The sequence below is a fragment of the Heloderma suspectum genome, chromosome 16, assembly GCF_057233095.1.
Source record: "Heloderma suspectum isolate Gila_16-S chromosome 16, 16-S_ref, whole genome shotgun sequence".
Lineage (NCBI taxonomy): Eukaryota > Metazoa > Chordata > Lepidosauria > Squamata > Helodermatidae > Heloderma > Heloderma suspectum.
The window spans coordinates 22,865,690-22,879,521 of NC_139473.1; the positions used below are offsets into that span (position 1 = coordinate 22,865,690).

Below are 13,832 nucleotides of genomic sequence, written 5' to 3' on the forward strand. Positions count from 1 at the left end.
AAATGTCAGTTATTTTCTGCCCAGCGCTCCAGTCTATCCAGATCACTTTGAATTTTGTTTCCGTCTTCCAAAGTATTAGCTATCCCGCCCAATTTGGTGTCACCTGCAAATGTGATCAGCATTCCCTGCACCTCCTCCTCCAAGTCATTAATAAAAATGTTGAAGAGCCCTGGGCCCAGGACTGAGCCCTGCGGTACCCCACTCGTTACCTCTCCCCAGTTTGAGAAGCTCCCATTGATAAGCACTCTTTGAGTCCGATTCTGTAGCCAACTGTGGATCCACCGGATCATTGTTTCATCTAGCCCACTTTGAGCTAGTTTGCTCATCAGGATATCATGGGGCACTTTGTCGAAAGCTTTGCTGAAGTCGAGGTATATGATGTCTACAGCATTCCCACAGTCCACAAGGGAGATCAAAAAATGAGATCAGATTTGTCGGGCAGGACTTGTTTTTGACAAATCCATGTTGGCTTCAAGTCATCACTGCATTGTTTTCAAGGTGCTTCCAGATGGATTGCTTTATCATCTGCTCCAGAATTGTCCCAGGGATTGATGTCAGACGGACTGGTCTGTAGTTCCCAGGTTCCTCCTTTTTGCCCTTTTTGAAGATAGCAACAACATTAGTCCTCCTCCAGTCATCTGGCACTTCCCCCGTCCTCCATGATTTCTCCAAGATAATGGACAGTGGTTCTGAGAGTTCTTCTGCCAGTTCCTTTATTACTCTAGGGTGCAGTTCATCTGGCCCTGGAGATTTGAACTCATTCAAAGTCATTAGGTGTTCCTTGACCATATGCCTATCGATCTCAAGCTGCAATCCTGCCCCTTCAGCCTGTACTTCGCCTTTGCCAGGGGGGTCATAGACCCTCTTTTGGGAGAAGACTGAGCCAAAGTAGGAATTGAGCACCTCTGCCTTTTCTTTGTCATCTGTTATCGTTTTGCCATCCTTATTTAATAGCTGAACAACCATTTCTTTCCTCTGCTTTTTACTATGCATGTAGCCGAAGAAAGCCTTTTGTTCTTTTTAGCCTCCCTCGCTAACCTCAGCTCGTTCTCAGCTTTAGCCTTCCTGACGCCATCCCTGCAATTCTGTGCTACCTGCCTGTACTCTTCCTTTGTTACTTGGCCTTCTTTCCACTTCCTATATGTGTCCTTTTCTGTTTTCAGGTCATCTCTAAGCTTTTTGTGAAGCCACATTGGCTTCTTCTGTTGTCTTCCACCTTTTCTTCTTGTTGGAATTGTTTGGATTGTGACTTGAGAATTTCCTTTTTTAAAAGTTCCCACCCATCTTGGACTCCTTTTCTCGTTAGCGTCGCTTGCCATGGGACCTTCCTTATCATTGTTCTGTTGATTAAAATCAGCTTTCCTCAAATCCAGGGTACGCGTTTGACTACACTCGGCTTTTGCTTTCCTTAGAACCAAGAATTCAAGTGCAACATGGTCGCTTTCCCCCAGAGTTCCTGTAACTGCTACTTGATCCACTAAGTCATCTCTGTTGGTTAGGATCAAGTCAAGGATAACTGATCCTCTAGTTTCTTCCTCTACTTTCTGTAGGAGGACGTTATCTACCACACAAGTCAGGAATTTCCTGGAGGGGCCATGTTTTGCAGAAATTGTCTCCCAACAAATATTGGGGAAATTGAAGTCCCCCATTACTACTACATCATGCTTCCTTAAAACATTGGCTCTTTGCTTTTCAAAAGTTTCATCCCCATCTTCTCCTTCATTGGGTGGCCGGTAGTAGACTCCGACCACCAGGTTCCTTTTATTCTTTGCTCCACTTATTTCAATCCAGATGCTCTCGATGGGGCTACCAAGCTCCTCCTCCTGTATTTCTGTGCAGAGATATGTATTTTTCACATACACTTCAACCCCACCTCCCTTTCTGTTCCTCCTGTTCTTTTTGAACAAGTTATATCCTTCAACTGCTGTATTCCAGTCATGAGAGTCATCCCACCAAGTCTCAGTTATACCTATCAAGTCATAATTTCCCTCCTGTATTAAGAGTTCAAGTTCGTTCTGTTTGTTTCCCATACTCTGGGCATTAGTATATAGACATCGAAGACCACGTGCTTCATGGTCTGGCTTTCTCCCTACATGTGTCTGAAGACTATTATTGGGCGCCATCAGAGCTGTTCTCTCCGTTGCAGTGCATGAGCCTTCGTCTGTTGTTACCCCCAACTTTGCATCTCCCTCCCCTGCAGGATTCAGTTCAAAGCCCTGTAGAAGGTCCCAAGTTCAATCCATGGCAGCTTCTTCAGGCATGGTTAAGGAAAAATGCCTGCCTGAAACCCTGGAGAGCTGCTGCTGCCAGTTGGTGTCGACGATACTGGGCTAAAGGACCCAGAGTCTGACTTGGTACAAGGCAACTTCCCGTGTTGCTATGTACCCACGATACTTGAGGAGGGGCAACTGACTCTGGCCAGGTTGTACATAACATGGTGTGAAACAGACCACCCCCCCAAAAAGCATGGGAACATGCCTTTCCCTGTTCACTAATCAGATTTAGGAAAAGGTTACCTTCATATCCAGCAACTCTCATATGGAAGGGAAAAGAAGGATTGCAAAGTAAGCAAGAGTCTATCTTCCTAAGCATGAAGACAGATGCAACTTTCTGAAGAGCCATCATGCCTGTTCTTTCGCCCATGGTACGAACCATACAAACCTTGTTTCACCATTTGCCATGCCCACATTTCAGGTGAACCAAAGGCACGATCAGCTCTTCGCTTTTCCCACCTGCTTCTAGCAGGCAGTCTGCTATTATTTTTAATATTTCAAAGTAGCACATGTGTGTTTATACATGCACACACACACACACACACACACACACACACTTACTCATCCTAAATACTCCATCAGAGGCTGTAGAAACTCAATCTACCGAAAGAGAAGAGTTTCTTTGTCTTTGCCCTCACAAAATGCTGTTGGCATAATAGTAATGGAACACTGGAATGCATTTGTGATTAAGCAACACAATTTTCTTGAGCACCCTTTGAGCATCACCTCTTGTTTTTTGTTTGTTTGCATGTGTTAGAAATGGGTGGACCAAAATTTGGACCAAATTTTCTTGTTGTGGTTGACATCAGTTGCATTTGCACTCTAGTGCAGGTGTGAGGAAACTCAGGCCTAAGGGTGAAACCTGCTTTTCCGGGGGTTCCCAGTTGACCATGCCCCCTTCCCCTGCCCCCTGCCCTGCTTTCCCCCAACCACCAATCATTGGGTGGTTTCCCAGCTTTTGTGCAGATTTGCTCCATTCTAAAAGGTTGAAACGCCCCTCCTCAGGCTGAGCACCTGGCAGGAAGAGCTTTACGCTAAACATGCCATTGCCTTCAGCCCCGCCCACCCCTGGAATGTGGCCCCTGAGAGCTTCTCCAAGATGGGATGCAGCCCTCCGGCTGAAAGAGGTTCACTCCCCCTGCTCTAGTGGAACAGCTGTTGCCCAGCCCATTTGACATGAGCCCCCACAAAGCCCTCTGGCTCCTCACCTCTGGCCTGGAAGACAATCAGCTCCTTGATGACGCTCAGTACAATGTGGTTGGCTAGCAGCTGGATCTCACAGGGGTCCGGGACGTGCGAGCAAGCTAGCAGCTCCAGGTCTTTGTGGAACTCGGGACTCTTGCACTTGAAGATGTACTGCTTGCTCTCCCACTTGGAAAGCAAGCTGCTCCTTTCCCGCGCGAGGAGACCGCTCTCCTCAGTCATTGTGTTGGTCCTCTCACTGGAATCACTCAGCCTTCCCTCCCACCGGCTGAGCAAGCTGTACCTTGTCTGCTTGGGTCCTGCAAACGCCAAGGAGCCCGAGGTGCCCAGGTGAGGTTTCCCCATCAGTGGGGAAAGATGTGGCTTGAACCTCTCATGGCAGCCGGCTTGTGCCACGGGCTCGTTCTCAAGTCCAAACTCACAGAGGAGAGCGTTGACAATTGTTTCGGCCGTGTGTCCAAGCTTCAGAGGGCAGATGGCAGAATAGCAGATGCTTTCTGGGATCGCCAAGGGAGGACCCCTTGTGAAGGGCTCGTGGTGGTGGTGGAGGAGGCCTGTCTTTCTCAGGGGCCCTGTTCCAGTTAGTCTGGGGATCGCTTCAGATTCTGCTGTTTTCTTAAATAGCTTTTCCAAAATGCTTCCCTCGGGAATAGAGCTTTGCCTGGGAAGCCAATCGTCCTCCAGAAAATCAAGCCTGAATTTATTTGAATCCCTGTTCGGTCTACGTCTTGCGGGAGGCCTTGACCTGGGAGGCAATGTGCTGCAGGGCATGCCTTTGTATCTTTCTGGTGCCATGTGGAAGTCCCACTCGGAGTACTTAAAAACAGAAGGGAATTTAGACGATGTTTCCTCCTGCACTTCTGTCTCCTCCTCTGAGCAGATCACCATCCCGGGGACATTGATGGGGGGGAAGCTATCCCTCAGGTCTACCCTTCTGTACCTCTTAGAAGTTGTTTTAACCTCTGGTGATGCCACCGGATCCCGAGTCAGGCTTTTGTCCTTTGCAAAGGCTCGCCCTGACATTTCTAGCTGGAGGTTCTCCACCATTAATTCGGACGTTATCTCGGTAAGGCTCTCGTTGCAGCGATCCAGCATGACGCTAATGGTCTCGCTCAGCACAAGACTTTCGGAAGAGCTGCTAAACAGAGTGGCTTCCTTCTGGATCAGCTCCCTGTCCAGGGTGTGCTTGATAATTTCAAGGATGCCGCTGACAGCATTGTTGGCATACACATTCAGTTCGGAGTGGAGCATTTGCACCTGCTGAATCGCGGTTTCAATACACTCCCTGGTGATGGCACTGCCCAACTTGGAAAAGTCCAGGAAGTTGTGGGTTGATCCCAAAGTTGGCAACACTTCTTTACCTGCAGCTCCCTGCACCTTATTTCTAAATGATTCTACAGTGGTTTCTGCCACGTTTCCTACCTGGGTCAAGAGGGAATCCAAAGATCTTGTCAGTTGTGCAAAAGAGATGCTTTCCAATGGGAATTTCACGATTTCCAAAAAATTACATTTGAAGTCCCGTCTGAAATGCCGAGCCACAAAGGTCTCTAGCATGAGGACCACACATTCAACCGTTTCTTTGGCTATTTTGTCAATTGTGTCCATGGCACTTTTCAGTGAAACATTGTAAAAAGGAAATTCGGGCTGGGTGAAGCGGTGCTTGAGAATTCTTCCCGATCCTTTGGGTACAGCCCGGTCTTTCCTTCCCAGAAAAGCATCCTTTTCATGCGTGGCAGGAACACTGCACACTAAACATTTATGCACATTTTCAAATACGCTTGCCACGATATCTCTTGCAACTGAGCCAATCTCTGCCTGGGAGTCGCTATGAAAAAGTCCAGGAGCTTCGGCTTTTTTAAAGCCGTAGCAGAATAATCTCTCACTGAGCTCCCCTGGAGTCTTCTTCAGAATGCAAACAGATGCCTCCAGGTCTCGCGTTCTCATGAAAACCTCACTGACAATGCTCTCTGCCACTTGCAGCATTTTTAGGCTTTCGTTGATGGTTGCATCTGTCAGTGGCTGCTGTTCAAATATTTCTCTTAAAACGCCTTCCCTCGGAAGAACTTGCTTGAGGTAGGATGAGAAATCTTCATAAAAAAGACCTTTGGGTTTCCCCCGGGCATCTTTTGTTGATAATTCAAACTGGAAGTACATTTGGGTTGAAGGAAGGCCATCCATTTTGCCATATTTCAAGGACGTGTGTTTGTGCAAGTGAGAAATCTGTATGTCATCCGTGTGGAGGTCGTGCACCACAGAATGGACCAGGTCACTTGCAATGGAGATCTGCTCAGATGATAAGGTATTGACCCGCAAAATTGTTCTGCGATAATCTTCCATTTTAAAGTCATCGATGATGGCTCCCAAAACTTTACTTACCACATCTTTGGCGTACACCGTCAAGTCAGACTTGGACAAATTGACCCTCATGAGTGAGCTTTCAGAATCCTCTGAGAATGCTCTCGGCCGGCCCATAGTGTCATCCACCCCTTGAATCTCATACTGAAACAATGAGTGCGGTCTCCGTTTCTGCTGCATTGATAACGGAAGGACCTCTTCCAAATTAGATGCAGCAAAACAGGCAATCTTATTCAAAATGCTTTGGACCAATTCCTCCCCCAAGGACCTTGGTGGGGGCTGGAGTTGAGACAGTGTCCAAGTCATCTTTTGGAGGTCCGGTTTCCCCATGAGACAAGGTGCCTCAGTGGACAACTTATTGCTGCTCCAACTGTCCATTTCTGACTTGGATCCACTGGAGCTGAACAGTGTACCCACAATGACCGAGTACATCTTATGAAGCACACCGTCCACAATGTCACCAGCAATGATGCCAGAGTTTGCCTGAGAGACGGTCTCCATCACTCCGTTACAGGACGAGGACTTAGATTCGGAACTGAGAAATATGGATTCATTGTTAAAAGAGGGCAAATGCCCCAGATCACCCATGACCCTCTGGGTCACCTGGTTGAGAATGTCTTCCACTCTGGCTCGCAGTGGGCAGCCACCCTTCTGGCCCGTTGGCTGCCTCCGAAAAATCCTTTTCAGAACCCTTTTCTGAACCTCATTTTCCGTTAAAGCTATTTGGACAGATAAAATTTTGAGGAGATCATTCACAATTTCATTTGCAGAGGCATTCTCTTCATAGGGGAGGATATTTTGACAAGAGAGCATCTCCCGTTCCAGATCTTTCTGGATGATTTTCAGAATGGTGCAAGTCAGTTTTTCAGCGCAGAGCCTTAAATTGGATTGGGAGTCTTGAACAACTACTTTTGCTTTGTCACGGTAACTGCCTGCCTTGACTTCTGCAGCGCTTTGCCCATGAACCTTTGACTGATCCTGGCCCAGTCTGTGAGTTGGTCCGGTGCATCCACCTTCCAGCTGGCACTCCTTTTCCCGCTGAGCAGCAAGTGCCAGTTCTGTTTCCAGTTTCTCTTCTGCAAACATTTCCAGTCTGAGGAAAATGTTATCAACTACGTATTTTGTGATGCCTTCAGGGGAAAAGTCCTTTAAATCTGGAAGCCGTTTAGTACCAAATTCGCCCATTTTCCTGCTTTTTTCAGCTTTCGACAGGCCCGGGAAGTCTGGGAAGTGGCTCTTGTGCCCAGCCTTGGCCCCTCGGCAGGTCAGCTGTGCTAGAGGCTCAACTGTGCTCTGAATGAGATTGTAGAGGAGAGACTGGAGTCGGGCCGAGAGTGGCCCCTTCAGATTCAGGCCGGCCGCAAGACCAGAGCTCAAGTCTTCCAACACAATATCCACTAAGTCGCAGGAAACCAGAGAAACATCAGACTTTGCCACAGCTGGTCTGGAAAGGGTTTTTTTGGTGTTGTCAGCTGCTGCTTTAGGAACTCGGACTTCCCCCACCCCAGGCGTGTGCAGGTTCTCCCGTGGAGAACTGTCCACCTCTAACATTATGGTCTGGTAGATTTCATTTAAAAAGGTTTCGACTGTGTTCTGGATTTGGAACTGAAGATCTTTTTTGTAGGCAGGGTTTTTCCTGAAAAGTTTCTCCAGCACACTCTGTTTCCGTGATGAGGGACATTGTGATTCAGAGAGGTTTTCATGAGGAACAAAAATAGTTAAAACCATGTTGACAATCTGACTAGCAGCTATGCTTTCAGAGAATATAACAGGGGGCGTTGAAATGTTCTCCATTTCCTTATCTAACCCATGCTTTAGACTTTTTAACATCATCTTGGCCACTTCCTGTGCGTACGATTTTAAGTTCAAGTTAGACAAGGGCAGTGCCTGTTCCGTTTTTTCCTTTTCAGCTAAAATGGAATTATTGTAGGAGTTAAAAATGTCTTCTAAGGAGTGCTGATTTGCCAGTATTCGCTTGAGTTCCTGCTGAATGGCAGAAGAAAAGTCTGAACTGATTGATGTTTTTAGGTTTTGCACATCCAAACACAGCTGAGATTCTACTTTGGAGGTGACAAAACACTCCAGCTTTGCTATAAAAGTTTGCACAAGGTCATTCGTGAGGGCTGATTTGGATGATGGAAGGTTGTTTTCAGGCTGGTTGGTCTTGGCTAGATCTTGCGTGACATTTGTGGGGGTCTGTGTTCCCTCATGCAGGGGTCCTGACTCAAAGGACATCTCTGGGTCTCTGAAATGCACAGCCGGTAGGCCTTTCGCAGACTCAGCAGGCATATTAAGAGGGAGAATATCGGTGATAACCAGGCTAGAATGCCTGCTTCTGATGCCCTGCAAATCTGTTTGGGTAGCCCGGGAGATCTTCTGGAAGGCTGTTTTCACCAGATCTCCTGCAAGCGCGTGGACATCTGAATCGGAGACGGGAGCCTGGCTGCTGAACTCTGGTTGTCCTTTGGAGGCAGGCTGCTCATCTGCCTGCTGTCTGTTGATGCTCACATGGGCAAAAGATGAAGCAGGAGTCTTCGGAGGCCAAACTGGTTGCTCAGCCCAAACATGCCGGAACATTTCATTCAAGAGATTCTGCACAAGTTGGACAATGGGAGATTTTTGTTCATCCTTAAAATCTTCTTCTATTTTCTTCAGGGCCTGCTCTAAAGTCCACTCACAAGCTGTGGTCTGCTGAGCTTCAAGGGAACCAAAGATTGCATCTTGCACAAGATTTTCCAAACAGCTTTCCGTCTTCCCTAAATCTTTTGGTTCTGTCTTCCCATCTTGGCCCAGAAATTCGTGGTCACCTTGCAGAGCTGATGTAGGGTGAGGCCGGCTCCTCTGCTGAGATTCAAGGCCAAAACTTTCATATCTAACTTTATCTTCAGCCTCTTCCGTGACCAATACTTTCCGTTCCTTGTTAACTGATGATAAAGTTCCATCAGCTTCCATTTTCTCTTTTTCCTCGATTTCTGTTTCAGAATAAATTACCATTCCGGGGACATTAACAGGAGGAAATAGTTTTCTCATCTTTTTGTCAGCTGTGAAGTGTGTCGTCACCGTTGTCGCTCTTGTCTCAGGGGCAGTAGAGATTTCATGACTAGGAAAACCCCCTTGCATTTGGGGACTGGCTCTGGGTTTTGCCATCGGAGAAACGCCCTGGAGTTTTTCTGTACTTAAATCATTGAACACATCATTAATGAGCTGAAGGAGAATGGAGCTCTCTCTTGTGGGAAAGGTTCCTTCGGGGCTCATTTGCCTCTGGATGTAGCTTAGGATGCTGCCAATCATCTCTTCCACATACTGGAGGATGTTTGTTTCTGAAGAAGCAACTGTTTTGGAAACTATCTTACGGATTGTGTCCTTTACAATTGCATTGGCTGCTTCAGATTCTGCAGTATGTGGTGGGATTGCTGCATAAAGCTGCTCAAGAGGAATGCCGATGGCTTTTATTTTGGCACACAGTTCAAACTGGGACACTTTTGTTTGGCTCAAAGTAGAAAATGCCTGCAGTTTATCAATGATAAGCTGAATGATCTCCTCAGCAATTCTGTAAATGGACTCAAGCGACAGGGGCATCAGGGCCCTCCAGAAGGACGGGACAGGAAAGGCATGCTTCCCAGCGGCCACGATGCACCGCGCTTTGCACTCTGCGGCAAAGTCATCTCTGGAGACGGTTTCAATGTATTTCTTCTGGGCCACAGAGTGCAGCTTACTGAGCACGTTTTCAACAAGGTCGTTGGCTACAAAGCTGGCGATCCTCGAGACTGAATCGGCATCAGGCGCACCGGCGGGATGGCTGCCCAAGAGGCTTTCAGAGATGGATTCGAGAAGGACCCCCACAGAAATGGAGACCGAGCACGCTGTGAAGCCCAGGTCACCTAAGATCCTCTTGAAAATGTCGTCGAGGATAACTGATGTAACTTTGGTGAGAGGAGACTTCAGGTCAGCAAAAATGCTCTTCAGGTCTTTCAAGTCAATGGCCTCTCTTTGGTCTGCTGAACCATGTGGGGGTTTGTGTTCCCCCCCAGCGAAGGGCACACCTTCCGTGTCAGTGGTGGTGGTATTGGTGGTATCTGCTTTGGAAAAGGGCCCCCTTGGCATCATGTACTTGCGTTTGCTGTGGTATGAAGTAGCCATTTTCTCCGGGGCCTCAAGGGGAGCCTTTTGCATCTGAAAGATATGGCTGTCTGATTTGGAGCTCCTCATGCTTGTCGTGGTAGACAGAAGTCCACTGTGCTTGGATGGAGACAAAAATATGGCCGTTTTCCCTCTCTTGAATTTCCCTTTGAAGAAGTCTGTGTCCACAGACATGTGGGTACTCTTGGTGAAGGAGGTGTAGGAAGACTTCGAGGAGAGCAAGGATGTGGGCTTCCCGCTGGTGGTGTGGAACTCACTTGGAGAGCTGGTGGTGGGTTTGATGCTGGTGTCGGTAAAGCTGACCTTCCTGGCAGATGAGGACAGGAGGTCCCTGTAGGCTCCATAGAGGTCTTCGTTGCAGCTGCTGCAGCTGCTAGAGTTGTCTGAGGACAGCACCGACTCCTCTGAGATGGTGTACACTCTCGTCCTGACCCGCTCTTCAAACTTCGTTAGGGCCGGGTAGAGGATGCTGGTGACGGCAGACACCACCCAGGTCATGATGTTTTGAACAATGCTGTTCAGTTCAGAAGCGGAGACCTTTAGCAGAAATGGGAGGAGAAATAGTGTCGCTCACCTGCAATGGGCACCCAAAGGACTCTAACTCAGGCACGCCGTTTAGGAAGGGGGTGTCAGGAATGAATCTTAGTGCATGGAGATGTCTAGCAGCTTGGATTCAGAATGGGAACAGCCAAAACAGGGGGAGGCTCCCTCCCTAGTGAGCTCAGATACGGCAAGGCAGACCTTGACACACAGATGGCTCAGCCTGAACAGCTCCCACTTTCTTCCACCATGAGGTTCCAGGTTTGGGGGGAGGAGGAGAGCGAGGGGTGTGACGTGAGGGATGCCAGGGTCCGTCACAGAGCGAAGCAGGAAAAGCGGGAGGCAGAGCTCAGATGCTCCACCCGGTTAGCCACTCGTGATAGCCAACATAGGAGGGAGCCGCCCTAAGAGAGGGGCATCCCTGTGAAGCTAGTCTGGCCGAGAATTTCTAGCCCAGATTGCTGGCAACTTCTGTAACTTCCACTTCAGCTCCTCTATTGATATTCATGGATGTGTGGAGTAGCTGTTTCATTGCAGTTTGAGAGTTTCCTAGAATCTGCATTTGTAAGGAACCTGGTCATTAACTAATGAAGTAGGGAGCAGGAAGCCTTGTTTCCTGGAGGGTGTTGATTGCAAAGGGGGAGGACAAAGGAACATGACAGGGGGTATGTGCAGGGATGGACAGATCTGTTCATTCCAGTTTCTCTCAGTTTGCGTTTCCCCAATTTTAAGCTTGGTTTGCCTCAAACTTTGAGAATTTCTCCTGTCTTATACTCATTTCATCCAAAATTTTGAGAATCTTTAAAATTTCACATAAAAATGTATAAGCATTTTTGGGCACATGCCTCCTAATGCCTGCATTTGTGTGTGCATTTTTGTTTTGCAAACAATTTTCCCAATATCATGCATCTTTAACACCATTTTCCCTAATATATTAATTTTTGTACACATTTTTTTATTGGAGAACTCCATTGCAAAATTCAGAGAAGTGTGAATTTTGAAGAATAACTGAGTTTCGGTTCACATATTTTGGACTCCCTGTGATTATTCTTCAGAAACACTATCACACTAGCTGGCTCACTAGTTCTACATCAGTGAAGACCAAACAAGTCAAAATGCAGGAGATCTGTGATGTTTTCAATTGTTCAATGAGTAGAGAGCTTGTTTTATACATGTCATAAATACAAATAATAAATAATAAAAATAATCAGATCTCCCAACATTTTTGTTAGTAGCAGGCCAAGGGGGATGGGCTCTGAATTTGACTGGAGTGGAACAACTGGGAGTATTTAATACTTTCCCTTGCAATGTTTTCCCAGTCAAAATCCCTGACCTCCAGCTGCTATTAGCTGGAAGAGAAAACATACAGGTACCCATTTCATGCCTATATTTCTCTCCCTTTCAGGTCAGCTTTAGTGGGGGTGGGGTTCAACTGGAAAAATGGATCTCCTGTGTCTCATCTCCTTACACCCTTCATGATACGGAGTTCCAAAGTACCCTTATGGGGCTAGACTGGATGAGCTCGAGTGCATGGTAACCTCAAAATGCATCAACTGTTAATGGAGTGACCTACTTTTCCTTTTAGGCTGTCTCGAATCGCCGACTGGTCTCTGAGAGCAGAAAAGAAAAGAAAAGTAGTTGAAGATTGGAGCAAAAGACAGGTTGCTACCTGTAGCTGTAGTTCTTTGAGCGAACATCTGTGCATCACACATATGGGCGAGTAGCAAGCTGACGTACAAGTAGGAATGTCACGGGCACCTGGCTGAGGCTTCAGGCCCTGTGAGAAATCACCGGCTCGGCCCCCTTGACACCAGTTTGTGAATCCCTGCACTTGCTCGACTCAGCACGCCCTGAGCTGGACAAGCACAGGGATCCCTGATCCCTCGCCAAGCTGCAAAATGGCCCATCCCTACTTACAAGGTAGTGGGTCGGTGTCCTATTACAACACAGAGGAAAGGACGGCACAACCAAAAGCATAGTCAGCTCTAGCCCAAACATCCAATCTGTCCTGACGAACAAAGGTAGAAGGTGTCAAACTGACTCCTAACTGAGCAGAGCAGAGGAAGCTGTCCCAGCTGGTCTAGGGGCTATGCAAGCAGGGTTGTATAGCCCCTGTACAACCAAGCAAGCTCCCAGACGGAGAGCGATCAGAGCAAGCGAAGAGGGAGAGCAAACAGGAGTTTGGCAGGGAAGGTCCCTAACAATTTTTTAAAAAATTCATTGTAACACACATTTCTATACCAGTGGGACTCTGTTGTTAACCTCCAGTGAATAGAGGACAAAGCACAGGCTACTCCACTACAGTCAGAAAGCTAGAAACATAAAGGGAATAGAGGCTATGGAAGGAAAAGACTCTCCAGTGGTGGTGACCTGCAAGGTCTCTGCCGTGTTTGTTTTCTTGCCTGAGATCAACATGGCCTACACCTGCAACAAGTGCAAGTTGATCACGCTGCTGGAAGAAAAAGTAAGAGGACTGGAGTGGCGAGTGGCGACCTTCCAGGGAATAAGAGAACACGAAGAGTTCTTGGACAGAATGGGGGACCTACAGCAGCAAAGCGAAGTACAGAAGCCAGAAGAGCAGCAGGAAGCTGAGGCAGAAGAAGAAAACGCTGAGGCGAGGAAAAATGAAGTAGAGGATTCTCCTTGGAAAAGGGTGACAGTTGGGAGCAGGAGAACTAGAAGCCACTCTGCACCTGTGGAAGCAGTGGAACTATGGAACCGATTCCAGGTACTTGAGGATGAGACTGGAGGACAGCCTGCAGAGGAAGAATCACAGGAGACCCTGCATGACAGCGAGCAAGAGGCTGAAGGCCAGTCAAGCAGAGGCGATGAAACCCAGGCCTACAACAAGAAGAAGAGTAGTAGTAGTGGGAGACTCCTTGCTGCGTGGGATCGAAACCAAGTATGTCGCAAAGACCCGTGGACTCGCCAGGTATGTTGTCGCCCAGGGGGACGGATTTAGAGATGTGACTGAAAGGTTGCCTGTATTTCTAAAGCCCACTGACAGGTATCACTTTCTTCTCATCCATGTGGGAACAAATGATACTGCCAAGCAGAGCGACAAAGAAATCACGTCAGACTTTGAAGTTTTGGGAAGGAAACTCAAGAACTTTGGGGCCCAGATAGTTTTCTCATCCATCCTTCCAGTAGTTAGAAGAGGGATGGAAAGGGAAAGAAAAATACTCTGGGTGAATGACTGGCTACGAAGATGGTGCCAACGAGAGAGGTTTGGATTCTGGGACCACAGGCTATACTTCCTGGAAGATGGACCGCTGACAAGGGATGGGTTGCACCTCACAAGGGCTGGGAAGAATGTGTTTG

The 13,832-nt window shown here is 47.6% G+C and overlaps 1 protein-coding gene across 1 annotated transcript in view; it reads right to left on the bottom strand.

Moving 5' to 3' along the window:
• Positions 1-13,832, bottom strand: part of FSIP2 (fibrous sheath interacting protein 2) — a 73,378-nt gene that overhangs the window by 28,401 nt on the left and 31,145 nt on the right. Inside the window, exons 16-21 of the mRNA XM_084822687.1 lie at positions 12,085-12,121; positions 10,275-10,508; positions 8,696-10,223; positions 6,887-8,647; positions 5,660-6,781; positions 3,482-5,599 (exon numbers count right to left, since the gene is read on the bottom strand). Coding sequence (XP_084678813.1) covers positions 3,482-5,599; positions 5,660-6,781; positions 6,887-8,647; positions 8,696-10,223; positions 10,275-10,508; positions 12,085-12,121 — 6,800 coding nt within the window. The remainder of the gene's footprint in view (positions 1-3,481; positions 5,600-5,659; positions 6,782-6,886; positions 8,648-8,695; positions 10,224-10,274; positions 10,509-12,084; positions 12,122-13,832) is intronic.